The 26,050-nt window shown below is 30.8% G+C and overlaps 1 protein-coding gene and 1 pseudogene across 4 annotated transcripts in view; both read left to right on the forward strand.

The window, feature by feature from the left end:
- LOC140055642 (transcription factor SOX-5-like) overlaps positions 1–26,050 on the forward strand; it is a 128,928-nt gene that overhangs the window by 91,956 nt on the left and 10,922 nt on the right. For 3 of the 4 annotated variants that reach the window (XM_072100991.1, XM_072100992.1, XM_072100993.1), the window contains 2 exons: positions 20,289–21,483; positions 24,677–24,837. In XM_072100991.1, coding sequence (XP_071957092.1) covers positions 20,298–21,483; positions 24,677–24,837 — 1,347 coding nt within the window. In that variant the 5' untranslated portion in view covers positions 20,289–20,297. Of the gene's footprint in view, positions 1–19,856; positions 19,906–20,288; positions 21,484–24,676; positions 24,838–26,050 lie in introns of those variants that run through there. The other variant, XM_072100994.1, reaches the window with a different exon arrangement.
- Positions 13,525–13,645, forward strand: LOC140055798 (5S ribosomal RNA; annotated as a pseudogene).

A 26,050-nucleotide genomic window follows, 5' to 3' on the forward strand; every position in this document is an offset into this window, starting at 1 on the left:
TTTTGCAAATTGTATTTTTAAGGTTGTCAAACCTTTCATTTCACCATTTTTAGGCCATGGGGCCCCACTATTTTAAAAAACCTGGATCTGCCACTGACTATTGCACTGCAATCCAAAAGGAGACCATGTGACCTACCCACATGAGCATTAATATTCTTGGTCTTCCTCTTGGTTTAATAATTATTTATTTATTTGAACAATATACTGTGAATTAGGACATTTCAAGTGGAGTTGATCATTAGGAACAATCAGTAGCAACAGACAAAGTATGATATACGATACTAGCAATCTGTGATTGATGTAATTTTTAACTGAATGCGTAGTTGCATTTGTAATTTGAATGTACCAACAGATATATAGAACTCCTGCACATATTCACCCTACTTCCATACCGAACCTGCTTTGAAACATAAATAATTACTTAGACAGAACTAAATATATACAACTTTGATTTATAATTATTAATAATTTCATGGGATTTATAACTAACGATTACAAACGACCAAGTTAGATTTAGTTCTACTAGCCGAGTACTACTAGCCCGACCGACGTACATTGTCTAGTAATAAACCTCTGTGGGCAAGCTGTGACCATCCTTTGTACTTGGTGGAAATAGTAAAATAAATAGGGTAACTTCTAACCACCAGTGTGGTTCAACAAAATGCCTGCTCTAGACGATTTGGTATTAGTTTTATTGTTTTTATGGAATTCAATGCACACTGTCTAGCAAAAAATTATCCCATGTACTAATTTTGTGAAAGAAATTAATAAAATAATTTAGTAAAGTTTACTAATCCAGTGAGCTAGTCATGTTATATATATTTTTATTTAAAGCTCTGTCTACACTATCAAACATTATGTGACAAAAAAATGATGTCACATCACTACCATATTAGGGCATGTCACACTAGTTTGATAGTGTAAATAGAGCTTAATTCAAGTCAAGGAAACGATTTAATTTTAAGATAAAAATAAACTCGATTAAAAGATATATGGATAAAAAAAAACACATGACAATAAACCTAAGATGGTAAAAATGAATGAGAAAAAACTTGAATATGCTGGTATAGTACAAATAAAACTCGCAAGCATATTGAGTGGTGATATAAATTGTAGCGATGTCTGCTTATACTATCTACTATGCATTGTGTTTGACTTCCTCTTATTAAATATATAACTGAAATGTACAATTGTGTTTTCGAGCTTCGCTGTTGACCTTAGGGAAATATTTTATTTTGCCAGTGCAGCCATTTTAAATGATATGACAATATTCCTTGACATCGGAAGTATTACAAAATTAGGTGTTTATGTTATATAGCCAGACATTATAACTGTAATTAATTTTTATTGTCTCCCAAATCCGTAAATTTTATTAAGTTATATCGGAATGAGCTCGGAAGCAATAATGTATTGTTTAAAATATTTTTAATACAATCGTCTTTTAGACGCAGAGACAGAGATATGTATGACATTCAACCTGTTAGTGGCGGTTTCATCGCTGTTGGTTGACAACTGAATAAAGTAAAATAAATAAATAAATACAATTGTATTTCGACTTTTAATATTATTACATCATTAGATCGTACAGGAATATATTAATAAACATTTAAAATCATTTATTGTTTTGTAATTGCATCATTTGAAAAAAATTTGCATGAAAATGCCAGCACGTCTGTCCGTGAAATACTCATGAGAAGAGATATCTGGTTTGAAATTGCGCATGAGGGTATAACCTTGTTCTGTGTTTGATATAATAATGGGATGTAATTGTCCTAGTAAGCCGGAAATGTAGAAACCTAGTATATGAACATATTATGCGGATGATCCCAGCGGTGATTAATCAGCGAGTGCAATTCATTTGTGCATTCTGGCATAATAAAATGGATGTACAAAAAAAACAAAGCCACTAGCATAGGTCAATGTGAGTATTGTGTGCGACACAATGCGGAGTGTCGTCGTGTTTGTAGTAGTAATAGGAAAACGGCGATGAAGAGGTGAAGATGAAGTCAACCACGGTACCGAATGGACAGACGTGATTCTACCCCTTTCATTTGACAAAATTACGAGGTAGGTCGTAGGGTTAACAACACATGTCCATCTCAGAGGATTTCTGTCTCTGACAATGTCATATTTATTGTTCTTCGCTGTGTAAATGCTTGCTATTGTCAATTATCGTAAAACGCTTAAAATGATGTAGATTAAATGTAGCAAATTGTTGCCGTTGTCCAGATCTCTCTGATTTAATTTGTCGCTCATTTTTGTCATGAGTCCTCTGATGTTATTTCTGCGAAATTGTTTATTAAGACGTGTCATAAATATTTGAATTTCTTTTCTTTCAATATTTAAAATATTTGTCATTGAAACATATTAATAATTTAAATATGAAATCCATGATTTATTTCAAATAAATTATCAGCATTAGCAGCATCCATCATTGTCAGCATCATCATAATCATTATCATCATGATGATTATCATCATGATGATCATCATCATCATGATCATCATCATCATGATGATCATCATCATCATGATCATCGTCATTGCAATCATCTTTGTTTTCATCAACATCCTCTTCAATATCATCATGATTATTTTCATTGATGTTTACCAATATTTGACTAAGAATAGTCCAATGAGGCCTAAGTATAACATTTGGAGATAATCAGGAGGTGTGAGTATACTCTTTTAGTATTAACAATGGAATTTACCAACATTGCATGGTTGTATTTAAGCCTAAATTAGGGTGGAATTATTATACTTGAGCATGGGATTATAAATGGTCTTATATGGCAATTTAAAGCAAGGCAAACAGAGCTTATAACCACTATGGTACCATAATTATTACCATAAAATTCAACAGAACAATTTTAAACATGGCTTTCTTAACATGCTTTTTATAACCAATGTGTTTAGTTCAATATTCAATTAGCGATTACACTAAACATTTCTGTGTTAGAATGATTTTTAAATAGCTAAACAGATAGATATATCGGTAACATAATTCATACAGCTTTTGTGCAATTCATAAATATCACAAATCATATATGCGTCGGATTTAAAATAGTATTTGTACATTTCAGTTGACATAAAGACAATATATGTAAATGTTCTTCTTTTGAATAATGAATGAAAGGAAGAAGAAAGTAAATGAACGGTTGAATGAATGTACACATATAAATTCAATATTTTCTTATATTTTTATCATTTTTAATGAAGTTGAAAATTCATAAATTATTACCTTCTGAATATCTTTTTTTTATGCACAAACATAATTTTTTCATGTACAGAATTATTAAATATTGATATATAAATAATTAAACATGATTATGAATTTTACAATAATGTCTATAGTACTGCGTGATGGAGGTTTTACAAGATGTAAAAAAGGAAAATGAAAAAAAAAATTAAATTAATGTGTCTCTATAACAAGGTTATAACAAAATGAAAAAAGAGAAAAAAAAGACAAATGCTTATAAATTTTACAATAATAGCACTTTATGCTTTAAGTTTACAAAATGATACAATAAATAGAAATTGAACAAAACATTTCATTTTACAATAATATCTGTATACTTGGTGTATTTACAAGTAAAAGAGAAAAAAAAAAAAAAAAAGTGATTTTATTGAGTTCTATTTTTTCCTTAGTTCCTTTTGTACCGATAATAAAAGTATCTGTATACACTGTCGTGCTGAGCAATATTGTTTTAATATTATATAAATTTTTATTATTTTTTTATCTTCTGTTTTTAACAATGCAACCTTGCTTCAAACAATGCAATATGGTACGGTAATATAAATATATCCACAAATATAAAACAATATTCTTTTGCCTGAAGTGTCTTTTGTTGTTTCTTCCAGTAATTATTATGTGTCTTTGTTGGGCAAACAGCCCCAGCAATTTTACCAGCTTCTGACCATAAAACTTTATGAATCTCTTCCTATGACTTAATGCATATTGAAAGGAGGAACAATGGTTGTAGTTCTTTTGTTATTCATAGGAAGTGGATCTTAAGTGAGCCATTGTCTTCTCTATCCTATGAACTTCCACCTTGGGAGTTTGATTGGGATCGAAGCGAATACTTGCCGTTATTTATTGTTAAGATGTCCTGTACGGGACCACACTCGGCACTGATCTCTTGCACTTGGATTTTACACAATTTTATTCTTGAGTGATTTTTATACTGGCAGTTTTGATCATATAGTTCATAATAGGTTAGTCATTGTTGATATTATAATCATTTTGATAGTGTTATAGACCAACAGACAGACTGACAGACAGACTGAAGTTGCCTGCAGTGATAGTAGAGGTAGAAAAAAGCATGTTTAGTATTTAATTTAAATGATATGAGTCTCAGTGGGAAGATCCATTCACCTGTAAATTTTGATAAATTAACATATATTTTGCCTATTTAAATATTACATAGGTAAGTTTGTTTATATAATATAAAAAAAATCAATCAGGGTCATGTCAAGATCATTTATTTTATATGTTAACATTCCGATTCAATTCACACATTAATATTAATAATTTTATTATTTATTATTCTTATGGTATTATTGATAATATTTAAAGAAATATTTTGTAATGTTCTATAATTATTATCAAAATCAATCTCTAAATATCCTCACAATAATCTCTTCATAATCCTAAAAATGTATGATTTTTAAATTAATTTTATTTAAAATATATTATTATATAACTAGGTATTTAATGCTTCCTCACATCCAGATTTCAAACACAGATTTTATAAATTATACAACCATTTTGATACAGTATCTGTACTAATATTAATTCTCTATAGACTATTTAAATAAGAATTCATTAAAATATTCTATTGTCCATCGTCCATATTTAACATTCTGCAATATATTCACTACACTACTACTACTTCAATGTAGATTAAATTCACTACAGATTTTTGTCATTATATTCAGTATAACAATAGTTCTTTTATGTGTGCATCTCGCGTTACTGACAGCCTTGCATTGTATTCATGAGAACAATTGATCCGATTGTTGACATCCGTTTCCACCCATTAATTATTATTACAATTATGTACATGGCAGTTCTTTACTTCTCCCACGCGCGGAGGAAAAATCAATCATGTGTGAGACAGTAATATCGCCCCCCATGTGTGCGTAAATATTCATAATGTACGATACTTCGCAGGTGTATAATTATCACGGTTGTTGTCAACATCATCTCGGCGATGACAATCGCAGGATGAGTGTTTAACACAGATACCGTTATGACAATACCGTTAATATTCAACGACCATCATTGTAATAACATCATATCATCATTATTATTATTGACATTATTTTGCATTATATTGTTGGTGGTGTCAAAGTCGAAAACAGCGACGGAGGGTTCTGTTGGAAGTTTAGTATCATTTCAAAATAATTGTCATTAACATTATTAAGTTGGTTTTTTTAGTCTCTAATAATAGTTGTGTTCAGAATAAAATCATTTTAATTATCAACCTAATGTTTATTTCAATTCTTTAAGCTCTGTCTACACTATCAAACTAGTTTGATGAAAAAGTGTGATGTACCCAAATATGGTAGTAATATGCACAAATATGGTAGTAATATGCACAAATATGGTAGTTGTATGCCAAAATATGGTAGTGATATGATATTTTTTGTCACATAAAGTGTGATAGTGTAGACAGAGCTTAATATGTTGTTCAAAATTTTGTTTAAGAATATGCTACATTTTGTTTTAACATATGACCGAATATAGTCCCATGGGCCTACAGTAGGTATGAAACGTGTGAAGGAGGTGGGATTATACTTGGATTGTAATAAAAATAATATTTACTAAAAGTCTTCTGTCTGAACTTATAGGTAGTCTAAATTAGGGCATGAGACTATACAGTACTCCAGCATGGGATTATACCCGGTCATATACGGATACTGTATTTAGTATAAATACTGAAATAGCATAAAACAGTAAAATCGGATTGATTAATATCGTAACTTTTAATAATTCTATTACACATTATTAACCCAAATAGCTTATAATAATAATTTAATTGTTTTTCTTGATAGAGGTCAAAGGTGAGGTTTATAGTCTTGCACTTATCCTTTTGAAATCTTGTATACCTGAATTATTAAGCATGTAGGCTTGCCTCTATCTACCAAATTTAATATTTTTTTCATGAAAATATATTTAATTCCTTTTGTAACAAATTTGAATGAAAGAATTATTTTTGAAAATTAGAATATTTTTTTATTTCTGTCATAATTTAAAGACATTACATTAATTTTTGACAAAATGAATTATTGACGATAATCTTAAATATTTACAAATTAAATTTCTCTTTGGATTTTTAGTTAGAATGTTATGTCAAAAAGATTAAATGTTACAGCCTAAGGCTGATGGGTAAAAACCGTCCCCATTCGGTTCGTAGACTAATTACAGGAATGTCTATGTAATTATGAATTATTTTATGATTGTTTGTTCCCTGTAGTCCCGCATTATTTGACGTCTCATAATTTAAAATAAACAGTAATAGAATTTTTGTATTAGCGCATTAAATTTGTTTCTATTACCGAAGAATTGTTTGGAAATTGCACAAATATCTTAAGATCTTAACAATTTCGAGATGTATTATACGTTTGTTTCGTATTGAATTGCGTTTGCTTTTAATGGAATATGGAAACGCCTCTTCACTATCACATAGAGACGGGTATTCAGGTCGTAGCCGACGGCAGATTTAAAAATTACGATTTGTACTTCCATTTTGTGATTCATGACTTGGTTTGTATTTTTCATGACAGTAAAAAGGCAAAAATTAAATACTTTAAGCCAAGTCACATTTTTCTTCTTTTTAATGTCCATAAATTTTATCTTAAATCCCGTCCCGATGAGTGTCGTTACTTTTTCCTCGCCCTTTCACAATATCTCTGACATCACTTATTTATTGCAAGCAATGAATGATGCTAATTTTATGCAATTTTTAACACATTTATTTTGTGCAAATTTTTTCCTATATGTGTCAATATTGTTAAATTTAATTCTTTGTTTTTGGATTAAACATTAAAATGTCTCGGATTGGAAAAGGATTTTTAAATTGATAATCATTAAGAAATAATACAATACAATTTATTATATCTTGTATCATGTGAAAATCAGTATGAAAAAAGTAAATATTATTAAATAATAGTTTATCCAAGCTGACCACAAAAAAATAAATGTTGGGGGGAAATTTTATGTAGAGCAATTATCTAGTTATTATAATGTTTACAGTATGTATACATTTTTTTAGCAGAATCTTTTTTGATGAACTCCATTTTAGCGGAATCTTTTTTGGTTAACTCCATTTTAGCAGAACCTTTTTTGGTGAACTCCATTTTAGCAGAATCTATTTCGGTTAACTCCATTTTGGTTAACTCCATTTTAGCAGAACCTTTTTTGGTGAATTCCATTTTAGCAGAACCTTTTTTGAGGAACTCCATTTTAGCAGAACCTTTTTGGTGAGCTCCATTTTAGCAAAATCTTTTTTGGTGAACTCCATTTTAGCAGAACCTTTTTTGGTGAACTCCATTTCAGCAAAACCTTTTTTTTGTAGAACTCAATTTTAGCAGAACCAGCCAATTTCTAATACAGGAAAATGTTGAGGAAGAATCAAATGAAAATTGTTACAAAGATAATATATTTGTTGATGAGTATTGCATAAGCTGGCTTCTCCCCTGTTGTGGTTTTTTTAACTTGCATTGTAAATCAATTAGATTTGGATAAAAGTGTTTTTGTTCAGATAAATTCCATCACTTACTACTAGTAATTCTATCAAGGTTAATGCTAAAATAATGTGATGAACATGGTTCGAGGATAGTTTATGTTCAGTGGTGGACAAGACATTTTAAGCATGGACTCTTATTTTGACCACACCCAGTTAAGTCAAGAGAAGTGTGAAGATCAGGTCAGAAAATTATAAAATAAATTACTCCTGTATAGTATTTTTTAGAAATGTTGCAGGCTTAGGCACTATAAATAGAAAAGTATGTGTTGCAGTTTGTAAGAAGGTTGATTTGGGTGTGTTGGATGGGTTAAACAAATTATGCAAATGTTACCACAACTGGTGAAGGAATTGGTTATTATTGAGTACTATATATTGATTCTAAGTTGCAACAATTTCATGTTAAGCTCTGTCCACACTATCAAACTAGTTGGACAAAAAAATGTGCCAAAATATGGTAGTGATATCCTTTAATATGGTAGTGATATGACATCATCATGTCCATATATGGGCACATCACATTTTGTTGTCGCATAAAGTTTGATATTGTAGACAGAGCTTTAGTGTGTAGTACTTATGTGGTTGTTGTGTTACATAGTATACAGAAGTTGTGAAGCGTAGTTTTTTGTGGAAGTTATACTTCTTGTTCACGGAAGTGATATTTTAAAGGCGTGTTTCAGAGAATTCCTAGGTGTTCTAGTTTTGTAGAAAGTGTTGTCCATAATACTTGTTGTCGAAAGAATTCAATTTTTACTTGATTGAAAGAAATATATAAATGCAATGTTTGAGAAACATAATATTCATTTTATTACTAGAATTCCAATATAGAATAGAACGATTAGTTTTTCTTATTGATAAAAAATGAATTGAAAAGAATAATAATTGGCGTTCTATCAAGGAATTTAAATGCAAATACTCAAGACTCGCAGGTAATTTTATACACTGTATTGTACTCCTTGTTATACTTAATGCCTCACAATTGCTGAGTACACAACACATGTTCTCCGGTAATTATGATACTAGCGTTCAAGAATATTTAAACAAACAAATGAATGCCTCTAACATAATAACAAACCCATGTTATATATTAAAACCCTAACTAACTTTGCCCTGTGTACTGCTTTTACTAAAGTACACTGCTGATATCTCATTACTAGCTTTTGATGAGTGTGTATATCTTGCGCCAAGCTTACAAGGATAAACTTAACAATAGCCTATTCTCCTCAAGTTAGATTTTCTTCAAGATAGACATTTGATTGAACTTCCCTATTCAAATAATGGTAAAGTCTGTGAACCACATTCTCAAGTAAGAGAATCCAAATATACACTAACATTATCATGTCTTTTTTGGATATGAAAGCAAGAGCTTGTAAGATCAAGATCAGAAATATTGGAAGAATATTTAGATAATTTGTGAGGTTTTTCATTTTTATGTCTACCATAGCTGTACCATAACATAGTTAAAAAGTCAATCTGCATACTTAGAAACATAATGAAGATGCACAAAATGACATTTAGAATAGCTGCATAGTTTCATAGAAATGAAATGTTGCTAATGTCTGCCATGGAGGAGTATAATAATCAATTAATATCAAGTAAAATATGTTGGGTTTGAAATATGGTATAAGGAGTTTTATGGAAAGGTAGCTTCTTTTATGGTCATAGGCTTAGATGCTTGGTATGCCTTCTAAATACCATCTTAAGCCATTCAAACCATATAAAGTAAAAAAAACTTGTTTAGTTGTCACTATGCTTTCTATCATATTCACCTTATGTTAAGTTTTTCAGTATTTTATTATTATAAAGGTCCATGATGTGCTATCATCAAATCCTCATCCCATGTTATATCATAGAAATTATTTTTAATATAGTGTAACATACTGTATGTGGTTCTGTATCTCGGAATTTGGCTGTAATACTGTTATTAATTATATAACATTTGCCTGTTATATTAAGATTCATTCTTTACAGTAACTCAAACTTGATCTTCCTCACTCCAAAGGTATGTGTGTATAAAGCTCTGTCTACAGTATCAAACTTTATGTGACGAAAAAATGTGATGTGCCCATATATGGACACGATAATGTCATATCACTACCATATTTAAGCATATCACTACCATATATGGGCACATCACACTGTGTTTGTAGTATAGACAGAGCTTAAAACATGGAGGGAGAAGTGAAAGATTAACACAATGGTATTAGTGTACTTATCAGATATTCTGTATCTAGGTACTCTGTAGTAAGGTTTAACTGATGATAAACATGAGGAATATGTGTTACACTGAAGGATGATATCAAGTCTAGAAGGAATACTTACAATCATTTATGTAACATTTCCGACAGACTGTAACATCATTGATCTTGTCAAAACCCAAACTCATGAGGGCGGTGTGCTGCGTTCAAGGCTCATTAAGTACGTGCTTAACATGCTTGTTGATGACACTTTCAATTATTTTGTACGACTCGATGTTAATAGGTAAAAATAATGTGGGAGCAAATAGAAAAAAATCAAGAGTTGTCAAGTATAATTTTATTCGATTACAGACTTTGACATTGGCTTCTCGAAAGGACCGACTATTTGTGGTTCTTTCTAACCTTGGGCCATTTACTTATATACTATAAATTACACAACAACATCGCAGCGTTTAAATTTAAGGTGTAGATATATTTCAAATTAAAATGGTTTTGTGTGCGTGTTTGTTAGATAACGTGTCACTGTTGCGTGATTATTCTCTTGGAATATACACCAAGAACATCGGCGAGAGGAAACTTTACGTTTTCAACTTTTAATCTAGCTTTACTAGGTAGGAAATACTTTTTATTCTTTTATTTACTGTTTTTATGTAAAATATATATTTATTTAAAAAGTTAAGTTATTCTTGATAAACAAATTTAAGGTGATAATTTTATCTAGAAATAGTTATGTACTATTTAAAAATGTTATAATTAATATAAAATAGTTGAATTATTGATGTTCCTTTTTTGTTTCTTGATTTTTAAAAATCCAAAGATTCATGTTATTATAATTTTAATAGTAGAAATGATAATATTTTATACATATGAAAAAAAAAATCAAATTTAATTATGTATAGTGTTTATCGAATAATGATTTTGTTTATTTAACTTTATTTTATGTAAGTGCTTAAATTGTAACATTTTTTGATGTAATTTTTTACCTTCTTTTTAAACTTATTTTCTCTCTCCATTAAAATGATTATTTTTGTTTAAAATCTAGGATTGTATTTTGTTCAGAATATAGTGCATGTAACTACTCTATGACTATCGTGCTGTATCTACATTATCGTCTCTGCTTAAGTTACACATGTTTTTATAAGACCTTGTTTTAGTCACTTTAGGCAATTTATTTAAAATTAGTAGAAATTTATGTTCAAATGTAGGAGAAATACCGGATATTTGCACATGTCGTTTTATAATGTGTGCACGCGTATGTTTAAATGTGATTTAAAAGAAACCTCTCAAAAGAAATTTAACCCGGCCACGTGACCTTGATATGGTGTGGATGTGGGAATTAAATTTCTAGAATATATTTAGCGAGATGGAAGGATTTAGTAGTCTCTAGTCGTAGTTCTGCGCAGTGTTTTAATTCAACTGTTTGAAATGATTTGTAGCCTTCCTCTTTGAATTATTCATACAGTCGGGCTATGTAAGTTAAAGTGAATAACACTAGGAGATGCAACGCAAAGCTTACTGAAAATCGTGAGCTAAAGTTAGGTCAATAAATCGTATTCCACAACCCACTTTGAGACTGCTACGGGCTAACCCTTGTTGTCAGTCTCGGCATTTAGTATCATCAATTTATACGTGGCTATATCGAGCCAACGGGAATAGGGGTCGTTATTGTCGCACACATAGAATAGCAATCAGCGTAACAAAACCAGGAGGGGTCAGGCAATCATGGAATGATGGATTGAGATAGTTTGGCTTACGACTAACTTGCACTTTATAAGCAAAAGCCTGATTATACCGAAATGCGCCGCAGAATACATACTGAAATATGCTTAAGGAAAAAAATCAAATGTTTTAAAAAACGCATGCATAACTAATATTTTTTCCGAATGATGACCTGTTTACAATATAAGAGTATGTTAGGATATCCTATATTACCTTGTGATTAGATAATTCCGTACGGATATAATCCAGGACAAAGGCCAGTATATCATTACAATCCAGATATATTAGGTTCATCTGAATTTTTATAACGTTAATGGATGCGTTAAAGTCGGTAAATCTGATCAGATGTACTAGTTTTTTTTTTAGAGGGAAAAATTATACTCTCTATGTTTCATTTTGTATTTTTTTTATGGAACATTTTATTTAATGGGTTTGTGCTCTGGCAATGTAGCATCTATTTTAAGTACTTCTTTTTTCTTAGTAACAGAAAAGTTTATAAGCGTGATTTATTAAATATAATGTAGACAGCCACTTTATGTTTCCTTGTTTACCATCAAAATATATTTCTTTATTATACTTTCTTTGATGGAGAAATAAAGCTTTGATGCTTTATTGATCCTTCAATATGACAATGATCTCCTGTGGTATTCTTTGTAGTTGATTGAATTTTAGTTATGCCAAATTTGATTCAAGTAAACGTTCTATCCAAATTTAGAAATTACAATGCGCCTCATTTCAACGGCACAATTTGTTCATCGTTTCTGAATTTATAGTATATTTCAATTGTGTTTTGATTCTTGTTCTTGATGCAAAAATGTTTTGTACTCATTTACTTAAATTTGCATTGTGAGTGGTGTTAGAAATTGTAGCATCTAATTTACACCTGGGGATTCTTTACGAGGGACCTGGGCACATGGGTACAACTTTGTTCTTGATTTAATACTATAAATTTTGCAAGGGGCCCCCAGTACATCACAGTTCTTGTTTGACTACAGTATAAAAGGGAAAACAACATTTATTCTTAGTTTCTATACCCATATCATTATTTAATAATATTTTAAGTATGGATATGAATAAGAGATGAAATTTTGCATTGATAGTATGAAGAACTATTTTAAATTGGATGTTTCCTATACTTAACTAGTCGCGTTAGGAACGTTTGCGTTGTCGTAAACATTGTAATTGTTTGTGTTTATGTTACAAACGGACGATGAGAACAATGTCATCATTGTTCTACAGGGATGCTGTGAAAACGATATTAAAATCTAAATATTTCACTCAGTACAGAGCAACAATCTCATTACTTCTCGAGATACAATTTATCATTTGAATCTATTGTTAATGTATACCATCCTATCTATCTTCTAGGCTTTATTCATCTGCACTGACCTTTGACCTATGACATTTGGCTTGGCTATTATATTTTTCTGCTTGTGTTAACAACAGGTGATTTTTATTGTAAAGATTTCAGTTATTTCAGAGACGTAAGTGATATTAAGAACAGTCTCAAGGAAGTCTTTTATTTCTGTTGAATACATTTACATATTTTTGTGATATTTGACTATGTATGTTCAATCATAGTTTTATATTTATTTAAAAAACATTAAAGAAATTTATGATATAATAATCATATACGTAATTTCCATTTATCATCATCATTGTTATCATCATTATTATTATTTTCATCACTTTTATCATCATTGTTATCACCATCATTATTATTGTTATCACTTTTATCATCATTGCTATCACCATATTATTTCCGTCATCATTATTGTTATCATCATCATCATTTTTTTATCATCGTCATTATCATTGTTATCATTATTATTATCATCATCATCATCATTTTCATTATTGTTATACGGCCATACTGCGTTGAAACACCGGTTCTCGTCAGATCACCGAAGTTAAGCAACGTTGGGCCCGGTTGCGTTCTGGATGGGAGACCGTCTAGAAATCGCGGCGGGTGCTGTATATACTGGAGAGTGATGGTGTAATGGTAATATCGGACTAGCATGTGATAGGCATGGGTTCGAGGTTATCTGTACCATACTAATTGCATCCTTAGGCAAGATGCTTTAACTCTCATTGCCTAATCTGGTAGGCGCTGCACTGCTGGCTGCCGTGGGTCCGTGGAGGGCCTAATCCGAATTTCCTCACTGAGGACAAATATTAATACAAAAGTACAAAAAAAAAATACAAATCATTGTTATCATCATTTTTGTGCAGCGTTGCATCAGGAAAAAAAATTCATTGTATTTTAGCTATTTATTAAGTAAGGGAAGAAGTGTTAACAATACAATGGAAAGAGAACAATTTTACAATAAAAATAAAGAAAAGGAAAGAAACCCCATTAGATTAGGAAATGTAAAATCACACGACAATATCCACAACAGCAGCAGGTGAAAGCAAATGAAATGTAGTGTAATTGAAACTACGTAGTTTGTATTGAATTTTATCGTCTATGGATGCTTTTAAATTCCATCGAAACTATCGTATATTAAGAAGTCGTTTGCACAGACTTGTAATCATTATCAAAGTGCCACTGTTAAGAGTTGACTCGGAAATAATACACAACGCGCGACGCGGCGCGAAACAAGTGGACATGAAATTTATCTGATCTGGTTTTCCGAATGAGATTGTACAATGTAAAACTAGTATTTAGCACTGAATAGGTGGATTACACGTTAAACGAAGTCAGAAAAATATTAATGATAATCATATTTAGTTACATAAAGGAACTGCACATTTTAAATCGAAAAATAATGAGAAACTTATATACAACAATAGAAGAGTTTGTACAATGTATGTCATGGGAAAGGAATCGATTATTTAGATCCAATAATTATGATTTTTTGAATAAATAATCATACTTATTATTGTAATAATTTGTAATGATTAATTATTAAGGTATATACTTGAGTTGGCATAAAATATCTGGTTTTCTGAAAGTCTGGTTTTAACAAATTTTATTGTTTTCAAGTTTAAATTAAGTAACTTTTTATTTAATTGGATATCAATTTTACAACAGTAGTGTTTCGTAAACAAGTAAGTACATTGTCACCAAATGTATTTGATGATCTGACAACATTGTAAATTAACTCTTTCAAAATATTGTTTAGGATTGTGGATTATACTGTAACTCTGGTTACTCTATGTGCCATGGTAAAACAGCATTTGTTTTTTATTTAGTACAGTCTTGATATGCTAAGAAATAATTTAATATATGTAGTGATTTCTTTGTATTTATTTTCTGTCCTTGTACACTACAGCAATTTTAACAGTTAACTCCAAATAAAGATATCTTTTGATTTGCCGCTGTCCCTATAATGTCTTGTCTGGAATTTCCACAAAACTTTCCATGTAATGAAACTATAGAGGGCAGTATGTCAGTAATTGATGGCCTGACAAAAAACTTCATAGACTTCTGTTAAACTAATCTAATGTTATTAAGTTTAGTTTTAATTATTGAGTAAGTCATACAGTTAAAGACCCCTTCCCTGCAATCTTGGACGTTTTTTGGAAAATAATACATATATATCACTTTAAAAACATTAAACCATGTCATTTCATGTCTTAAATGTACGTTTTATGGTAAATTATGATAAAAAGTGAGAAACAATGCACTACCTAAGTAGCTCGCAGCGATCGACCTCTCGTGGACGGTCTTAGGCCTAGCCTAGCTAGGCTTAGTTTTGTAGGCCTAGCTGGTAAACATCGGTAGCGTACGAACATCGTACGCTAGCTATATACCTAGCCTGACGTTGTATAGTTGCTGCATTAATTCTCTTTCTATTTTTGCCAGACTCCGTTGATACAAATTGGGGAAAACCCGGTATTTTCGCTGAAAAGTTAGGAGTCTTCCATTTGTTTTGGCCTCACGATTGATCGAAAAGTGGGCGAATTAAAGGTGAAAAACAAAAATATCAATCCGCGCGCAATGCATTTTGGGATTTATAGCGGGCCGCTATAATTATTAGAATCGACTTATTTTTCACATTTTTAACCGTTTCAAGACGAAAAAAGTTATCGCAATAGGACCATATAGTATTATTTTTACATCAAATATAGTTTGTGATCTTAAATTAGAACAAAAAAACGTAGGGAATGGGGCTTTAACTAAATAATACAAAGGTATTTTTGATATATATATTTTAAGAATAACTGTCAAGTTTAAGTAAATTGTAAAGCTCTGTGTGCACTATCAAACTTTATGTGACAACAAAATGTGATGTGCCCATATATGGACATGATGATGTCATACCACTACCATATTTGGGTATATCACTACCATATTTGGGCACATCACTTTTTTTTTGTCAAACTAGTTTGATAGTGTAGACAGAGCTTTAATTTTAGGTTTATTCTGCATTCTTTAAAACCTTGCTTTAATATTCTTTTAAGGATTGATTATTTTTACCACAAGAAATACTTTTTGTAAGTTTAATTTCAATTTAAGTTGATGTTGGTTCAGTTAGTTGTTGCCAAGTTCACTCCCGTTTGGGACCGTTGTCACGCATACGATGCTTCGTACGTCGAATCCTACACTACTGGTTTATGTTTGTGTAGTTGTTGCGTTTTGTCGCCCTCCGAGACCCACGTGACAGTCTTTCAAGTGCGAGAGGAAAGCCGTAGTTTCAAGTGTTAAGCCTTTTTATTAAGTAATTACAACAGGGTTTTCTTAAATATGAATTATGTACGGATGCTTAATTCTTGTTTTAGGTACGTTAGGAACTGGAAATTTCTCTATCTGTATTTCTAACTTCCTGGATGGCTCCAAAAGTATTATCAACATTGACAAATTTTTCCAAGTTTTATCCATTTTTTTGCAAGAATATAATTGATAAATTAGTATAAAGGGAATTTAATCTTTCAATTGAAGCAGATAAATTTCCTTTTTAAATAAAAATTTCTGATTTTTTTTGCGCAATATTTCTGATTGATATAACTTCTTATTTGTCACAATAAATAATAGTTTATAAACGAAAATTTTAAATGAAATTGTAAGAAAACAGTTTTTAAAATGTTTTAGTTTCCTTGTAACAAAGTATGCATGGTAATATTTAGCTTTTTATTTAATTTTTCTTGTGCTAGATTCCTTAACTGTGACTGTACATTAAATTGTGCTGTGAGTGTCAAACACCCATTTTTACCGATTATAAAGTGTCATAAAATACAATTATAAAAAATACACAAATAAATAATTTATTCACAGATTACTTTTATAATTAGTTTTGAAATTCACAAATACTTTACGCATAAATTTATTCACAGTTTGTGATGAATTTAAATATACAAGATTGAAAATTGAAACAAAGCGTGCAACCTCGATACTTAATTTTCCACCTAGGTTTCATCAAGGGAAGGGGGTCAATCCTGTGGGAATGTGTTACGCAACATAGCTCCCAATTCTATTAAATTGTTGCGAGACAGAAAAAAAAAAGCTGATATGAGTAATATTAATGCGGAGTATGTTATTAAAGCCCATTAGTTAGGATGTGCTCAATGAACCACGTCCATTGTCGTAAGACAGTTACAATATAAGTATACATTGCATTATATGATTACAGTGTTTGTCATTATGTCCGACGTTTGATGTATATATCATAGTTTAAGCCTTAAGCGACTAGGTGCCCGTATCTTATGCATCCTTTAGCTTATTATACCTAAGCCTGTAGGCTATGTCAAGCGTACAGAATGACTATCACTGCGAGATTAACATTATTAGGATCTTTACCATCCTAACATTAAATACTTATGTTATGATTATTGCAATATGGTAAATGTAAAATTATGATCCAAGTTAATTGTAATGTGCAACTTGCAGTAATCAAGATTAGAGTAATATATAATCATTGCAAAAAATACCATGAAGCTAATAGTAGTTGCACTGTTTTGGCCATAAGAACAGACTTTGTGATTGTAACAGGATTTGGACCCAGGGTCTTAAGATTGACAGGTAGCATTAACCCACCTAGTTAACATTACCACTATTTTTCTGACCATGGTTTTGTTATCATTATTAGCCTATAAACGCCCTTAATTTAAACCGGCAACAAATAGTCTACAACATGGACTCAATTGGGTAATCTTCAGGCTAAGCCCATCATGGCCTCACTTAACCTAGCTGACGTCTCCCGATGGCCATAGTACACTTGCCCGTGGCCAGGTCTTCATTTGGAGTCAACCTTCCATGTGTATTAATTGTGTCTTAAGTCTGTAAGATAGAAAAGTTTAAATACATTACTATAATAGCAGACAACAATTATTACTTTTAATTGATACATTAATTAAAGCAAGAGATAATGTTTATTATTAGGCCTTGTTGAAAATTGAATTATGGTACATTAAAAATAGTTTCAATGGAATTCACTTAAGCTCCATCTACACTATCAAACTAGTTTGCCAAAAAAGCGTGATATGCCCAAATATGGTAGTGATATGATTAAATATGGTAGTGATATGATATCATCATGTCCATATATGGGCACATTACATTTTTTGTCACATAAAGTTTGATAGTGTAGACAGAGATGTTGAGTTTGATAATATGATACAATTTATTATTACAAACTTATTCTGTCACTATACTTTTATTATTTTTCGTTAAATGCTATTTATCATAATGATTATGTATTTTAATTAATTTCACAACTTTCACTTGAGATACACCATAGCGTGCAAAGTGTTACAAGACTAGGAAGCGGTAAATGGGATTTTCAAACTGATAATGATCGTGAATCACGGTCCGACACAAAACCAAAAGATTTTGATACCTAATTAAACACTTGTTACTTAATTACCCGAAATTGGAAGGGTGTAAAAATAAAAGATTTCTTAGCAATTTTAAGCAAGATGCGATACATTTATAGTTTGGTAATGGTGTAATTGCTGATAATATTTTTTTAAAGTATCTTTAATAGGAAAAGTCAATAAAGTTCTTCTGTGCTTTTATGATTATTGTTAATTTCAATACAGTAATAATAAAGTAATAATTTAGGCAATTTAATACATTATTTATCATTTTATTTTATCAATATTAATACTGTGGTCAGTTTGGAGTAAATTATTTATAATTTTTTACTACTTATTTGTATTTTATTATATATATTATATGTTTTTATTTTTTAAGGATTTTGTTTAATGTTTACTAACTTTTATACAGTTTGTAAAAGTTTTGTTTTTTCATTTTCATAATTAATATTTCCAATGGCCGGTGTTTTGGCTGAGCTAACTTACTACCTTCTATTTAGAATCAGAAAAGTAACGCAAATACAGGAATTTATGATGTATTCTCGCTTCAGATTATCCACGTCCTGTTTTTCTCTTATTTTGTCAAGGATAGATCATAACGACAAAGTTAATTAATTACTAACCTTACGTCTTGGATCTGACTTGCAAAGTAGTTAAAAACCCATTAACTTGGTTCATATTCACTATACATTGGGTATATTACTTGTCTTTTTATATACAACCAAATTGCTAGAAAACTTGTGTTTTTACTCATTTCTGTCTTTCTTAATTTGCGTGTTCTATTTCTAAACGGGAAATGTTCGTTTATGTCTGTTCTGTTTTTCTTGATTTAGGCCAATTCTGTTACTTCGTTTAGTAGTAGTATTGGGCAGTTATAGGCCACCTGTTACGTGCGAACACACTAGTTGCAGTGCCTGCACTAAAGACACGAGCGTTAAAATAACAGTTATTAAACCTCTGTTTATACTTATCATTCAAATGTTATCGAATAATAAATTTATACACTTCCTAACTATCTTACCTGAGAATGTCCATGTGTGGTGTAGCTCCTCGTGACTGTTGGTTACTCCGAAAGTATCGAAAAGCGTTGATTACCACACCGCTTTACTACTCGCTATGTTCTACTCCGCGCTCTATTAGGACTTCCTCAGGATTAACTGGCTGTAGCTTATATTGTTTTGTATGGCTCCAGCTCTCTGTGATGAGCAAGACGCAAGACTGACTCACTTCCCAAAATGTTATTATCAGAATAGCGCATACTTAGTACCTTTATTAATTTTCCCCTCGGAAATACATATCTCCCCTTATCAGTTATCGTCCATAGGGCTGCAGCTCGGAGACACCATCCACATTGATTTAAAACAGGGATCGTTGTTAATAAGTATTCATTGTATATGTCACGGTTGTGTTGTCCAACATCTACTGGTCCATGACGACCAAGGCAAGCAACTACAATTCATATATCAACGCAAATAAACTTGTTAGGTATTTACGATTCTTCTGTTCTCCCACCGGGAAGTGAGAATAAATTACTACTAATATAACTCGGTTTTCAATTGATGTTTAGCGGTCTTGCTGTGTACATATACTAGTACATACTCCGATACCAGTTGGTTAATAGCCTACTTTATTCAGTAAAGCATTTTGTACACATGTTTTGTTCATACTGCGTGGATTATATGCCTAAGACTACGAATGTTCAATTGTTTTTATTGGATGAAGAATACTTATGTTGTTGAGTTGTAAATTGGCATTAAGTGAATGATACTTATATAATTTTTTGAACATTTTTATACATTTGATAGAGTGGATTACCGGTAATAATTTTTATATTTGTAATAAATTAATGTTTGTTTTCCTATTTTTAGAGTTGAAGTATGTCTATGGTAATGGATACTGCTCTGGAATTAACTAAACACAAACCGATCAAATGTGAGATCGTTGACGAAACTATGGACACGGAAGAACAACAACAGCAAGAAACGTATCTAATTGACAGAACGGTCAACAAATTGACTCGAACCACAGACTCGTTAAGTGATTCAGGGCAGTCGTGCGATTGCTCGTCTGAGGAAAATGTATTAATGGAAGAAAAAGAGATTAGTAATCAAGCGAAGGATATCAAGGAAGAAGATACCATGACAATTGATTTGAACGGAAATATGGGTTTGGAAAAAACTGTAGAGGTTAAAAATGTACAAAAGACGAATGCAAAATCTACCTCAGAACAATTAGCAGAAAAAGATGCGCAAATCCAGGATATGCTACTACAGTTAAATGTATTAAAAGAACAATTGTTAATACAACAACGTGAAAACACAGATATCCACAAAGCACAGTTAGCGAAACAACAGCAACAGCTTGAAGTGCAACGGCAACAACAGGAGATGATACAGATGCAACAGCAGCAGATAATGCAACAGCAACAACGTATTCAACTTCTGTCGCAGGCTGTTCAGGAGCAGTACAAAGCTGCCGCGCCGCCGGGATACGCGGGTATCCGTCTCATACCCATATACCCCGGTGATTCTTACCCTTTACCCCCTCACATGATTTTACCCTCGCCTACCGACCCCCAGACTGGCGTTAAAGTCGGACTTTCCCCTACTTCTCCAAAACTTGATTTACACCATCAACCAAAACCTGTTCCTACGACCCGGACGCATCATATGAGCACGCAACCGGTATTATCAGGAACAACGACGACTATCTCGAACAAGGGACTTCTCACGATACCTCAAACTCCTTTTTCACCGCAGGTCTTCCCGTCGCAAATACGGTTAAGTCCGAAAGCAGCCCATCCTATCAGTGAAGCGCAACCTTTAAATCTGTCATCCAAGGCGCCCCCGAAAATGATGGGAATGCCAAAAATGATCGACCTCCAAAGTCCGCCATCGCCACCTCAGCAAAACTTTGTACGATCGCGACCTGTAACAATCACAGAACCTTTGAAACGTAGTCAGTCGTTGTCGCCGAAAGATAGCTATCGAAAGTACACAACGCACGAAGCAGAGATTCTGGCAGGATCGACAGCCAGTCTGTACAAAGATGGCTCAGAGACGGGTAAATATGCACATACATCATTTTCTAACTTGAATATAATTTCTATTCAGATAGGTTGATCCCTTGAACTTTTAAGAAATCTTTTTTTCAGGGTCACGAAAGAAAAAAGCAGTGTTCTGAGATGAAATTTTAATTATTAACGAGTTTGAAATAAGAGACAACACTTTTATGGAGTTAGTAATAGTGACAGATGGCGTGTTTTGTTCTGAAACTGCAATAGGAAATGCACGATAAACGCTAACAATAATGATTTATTTTTATATGCAGTTTTATATTTATTAATAAGTAATTACCTCACAAAATCCTAATCAATATTTCCACGAGGTAAATGCTTTAAAGCGTCTCGTCAATTACGATTTTGACCTTTGAACTGGCAATATTAATGGTAATTGCTGTTAGTGTTATAAAATGTATATTACAGTACATCTAATTATGTTTGATTTTTCACTTACAGATAAACTTACTCTAAATTATATAATATTTCATGTTACAAAAATAACATATTAGCTATATTCTGTTCCAATAACTATGTCTCATAATTTATATGAAGTACAGTTGCAAATATATGTAAAACGATATTGCATATTGATATACACTAGTATTTGACTACACAGTAATATATCAAAAAAATAAATCAGTACCAAAAAATGATTTTTGTAATAGCCAATCAATTAAAAATATTCTTAAACATATTATAATCATTTAAATTAATTCTGTATGATTTGTGGAAAATGATATTCCATTTTAGAAAAAATTTCAATTAAAAAATAAATTTATTTTGTTTTTAAAAAACAATGTAAAACTTCTGTTAACTTATTTATCCTAGTGAAAAGTTTGATTCCCTTACACTTTTCCAAGTACGCATAATTACACAATCTCTACACCTACATTTCTAAATAAAGTTTTAAATAAATTAGTACAAAACACCTATTTATACTACCTAAAACCTCCTTTTAGATGTGACTTGGCAAAACTCCATCAACATGAAATGGGAAGAAATAAAAAATATATTTTATCAATGTCAATGTAATAAAATTATTACTTTAATTATACTAATTTTTCAATTTAATATTTCATAATTCGTTAAACAAAGTATTTTTTGTTGAAATTTCTATATTATGTACTTTAAAGATTTAAAAAAAATATATCTTAAAATGGGTCGCTATAATAAAATTATTAGAAAGAAATAAAAGATTATAATATTTAAAAAATTTATTTTAAAAAATGTCAATATAATAAAATTATTACTTTAAAAACAAATTGTATTAATTTTTAAATTCAATATTTCACAATTCGTTCACCAAAGCATTTTTTGTCGAAATTGCTGTAGTACTTTAAAGAGATGCAAATTTGAACCGGACGAAAGAATTTGTCCTGAATGTTGGCAAATGTTTAAGACGTGATCAATTTCACAGTAAATACTTTCATGTCAAGTCTCTCGTTGGCAAATCAACATTATTACACAGCTATTGTATAAATTGATTCAATTCCATTCTGTACGACGCATCTACATACACCAAAAATAGTTTAACATAAGCTTTCAATTCTCTTTGAATTATTGTTTCATTAGACGTTAATTGTTATAACTGTATTTATCCCTTTGTTGGATTTTTAAAACCTACCAGTGAAATCAATAAAGGATTCGAGAAAAGAAATTCTGTTTCAGTTACCGGGGGAGTGAATCGTTGATATGTTGCACATGTTTCATTACAACACGCATCACGAACATGTGTTTAACGAGACTGACGCAGTAAACGAATCACTTTCTCCAACATCTGAAATCGTTTACGCGTTGATTTCCCAAGTTTGTCCCAAGTACATGACTTGGTTATAACCTATTGTTTTTGACCACTATAAGCCCGAGAATTATCAGAAGGCCATTTTCATAGAATTCCCTTTGAAGATATAGGTAAATGTGTGACTATGTATAAATGTTATTTCAAAGAATTACATGTGATTTTAAATTAAAACCAAAGTACATTCAGTGAAACAAACACACAAAAGTATACTTATTCAATAATTTAAAATATATTAAAATATACCTTATACAGAGTTATAAGAAAGATTTAAGAAAATAATAGCATAAACAAATAATAAAAATATATTTAAAAAGAAAAAAAAAACATATTAATCAAAGAAAATTGAAACTTTTTTATTTTTATAATATTTAATAATAAAATATATAAAAGTAATTTGTTTATCAAATAAAATTAATACTTTTTTTATTTTAATAATATTTAATAATATTAACCATATGAATGTTTAAGTTTATTAGTAAGATTTATAAATTTTTTTAAAAATTGATGATTATGGAATATTTGAAATATATTAATGATTTTTTTTTTAAATAGTCAAAAAATTAAATGAAATCCAGAATTATACAACGGATTATATTAATAAAGTCGACCCAGGCACTGCCTATCGGATGGACTACGCCACAAGTGCAGACTTGTTTGTTAAACCCTAGCTTGAAATTAAGTGCTTTATTTCACTAAAACCTAATTATTCATTTCCTATATTAGTTGGCTAAAATTGCCCAAAAAAGAACCTGTACCAATATTGTCGCCATTAATTGGAACGCCGGGGCGCTTCCTCTCGAAGAATACGCTGTAATTGACCTTGACACTCGAGGTTCACAGATAGATCTTTAAGCTACTTTCTATTTTTCCATTACGCAAATAACTTGCCAACTATTATGATATTTTAATTAAATTGTGAAAGAACACCGAGTAATCAGTGAATTACTATTTATATTAGAATGGTTTAATTTTTTATTCATAATATTTTTATTTTATTCGCCTGTAATCTGTGTTGGGTAACAACGCACTCTAAAATATTACTCTATGTATCAGAATTTAATCAATTAATGAATTCATATTTATTATCAGATTAAAGTCTATAGATATTTATAACAAATATTTATTTTATTTTACATTGTATTGTTTATTTTAATATATTTCTCTAGCTAATTTTAACCAAAACAATTTTAAGTATTTTTTGCTTTACATTACTTTTTTTTTATATCAAGTTTTTGGTCAAAGTGAATAACTATTTACGTGACACTAAAATGGCATATACAAATTTGTTGTTGTTTGTTTGTTGAAAAATTTGTTTAAGGGGACAATATATCTTTAATATTATATTGTGAGCAAATAGTAATAATACTTATAATATTTGATTTTTGTTTTTTTAGGTTCGCCTCCTGATCCATCTTATTATCAAGATGTGATAACGGGTGAGAAGGAGAAGATAGCGTTAGAAGCTCTGTCAAGTCATCTCCCAACTCATCCGTTAGGAATTGGTGAACCATCAGTTACCTCAAGTACAAATGATGTACGTCAGCAAATCTTGCAGGTTGGTGTTTGCAAACTCGTAGTACAGATTGTGAAGCTCTGTCTACACTATCAAACTTTATGTGACAAAAAAATATGATGTACTCATAATATATGGACACGATGACATATCACTGCTATATTTGGACACGTCACACTTTTTTTGTCAAACTGGTTTGATAGACAATTATTTGTGCTGAATTAACTACCTTGTCTGAACCACTATCAAACTTTATGTGACAAAAAAATAATAATAATAAAAATAAATACTTTATTTAAACACGGAGAACTTGATCACCAAAAGGTGTTTTTCGTCAAGGGTGTGCAAGGCCATAAAATATTCTTATAACTAACAACAAGGTATTCAGTGTGATATTATATAATGTGATGTGCCCATGTATGGACATGATGATGTCATATCATTACCATATTTGGGAATATCACTACCATATTTGGGCACATCACATTTTTTTGTCAAAGATTACAGGGTAGATTTTTCTTTAGGAAAACATACAGTAGGCATAACATAATTCTACAAACTTCCTTAACTAAAAGAAAAATATTGGATCAATTTTAAATACAAAGTTTTTCTGTAATAATAATTTCCAAAGAGGTTGGCTCGCATATTTGACACAAAACAATCCACTCCTTTGTAGTGGCAAGAATGAACTAGAACATTTATAAACATACAAAATCTTTGACATGTGGCCGAATTCACAAATCACACTTGAGTGAGATATTGCATTCACTTAAGTTGATAAATGTTCACATAAGTATTGGAGAATTTTTAAATTGTAAATGGCGTTCCTCTTTACGAAAGTCAATCCTCATTAGTTACCAATATTTTTATTAATTCTTAAAAAACAAACAAATAATGAACAACAATTATAAAATTCAAATATTTTTATATAAATATTTAAAACTGCTACTCATGAAATCTGTTGGAAAAAGTTCAGAATATTTTCTGCACCTGTTGTATACCAGTGATAATCTTTATATAAATATTGTAAAAGTATTTATGTGGTTGTTGGTATAATGTTGAGGAATGTGTATATATGATCTTTGTTTCCTCCACCTGTTGTCTTAAATACATACGGCTTTGAATTCTTCTTAAAATCTAGTTTAGGCTTTATAAATGTCGGCTTATTTACCTTGAATCTCTAGACAACGCAAGTAAAAGACAACATGGCCTTTTTGTTATTACGTGCCAATGTTTAAAACTTGCCACATTATTT

The sequence above is a fragment of the Antedon mediterranea genome, chromosome 7 (genome assembly GCF_964355755.1).
Source record: "Antedon mediterranea chromosome 7, ecAntMedi1.1, whole genome shotgun sequence".
In the NCBI taxonomy this organism is placed as follows: Eukaryota; Metazoa; Echinodermata; class Crinoidea; order Comatulida; family Antedonidae; genus Antedon; species Antedon mediterranea.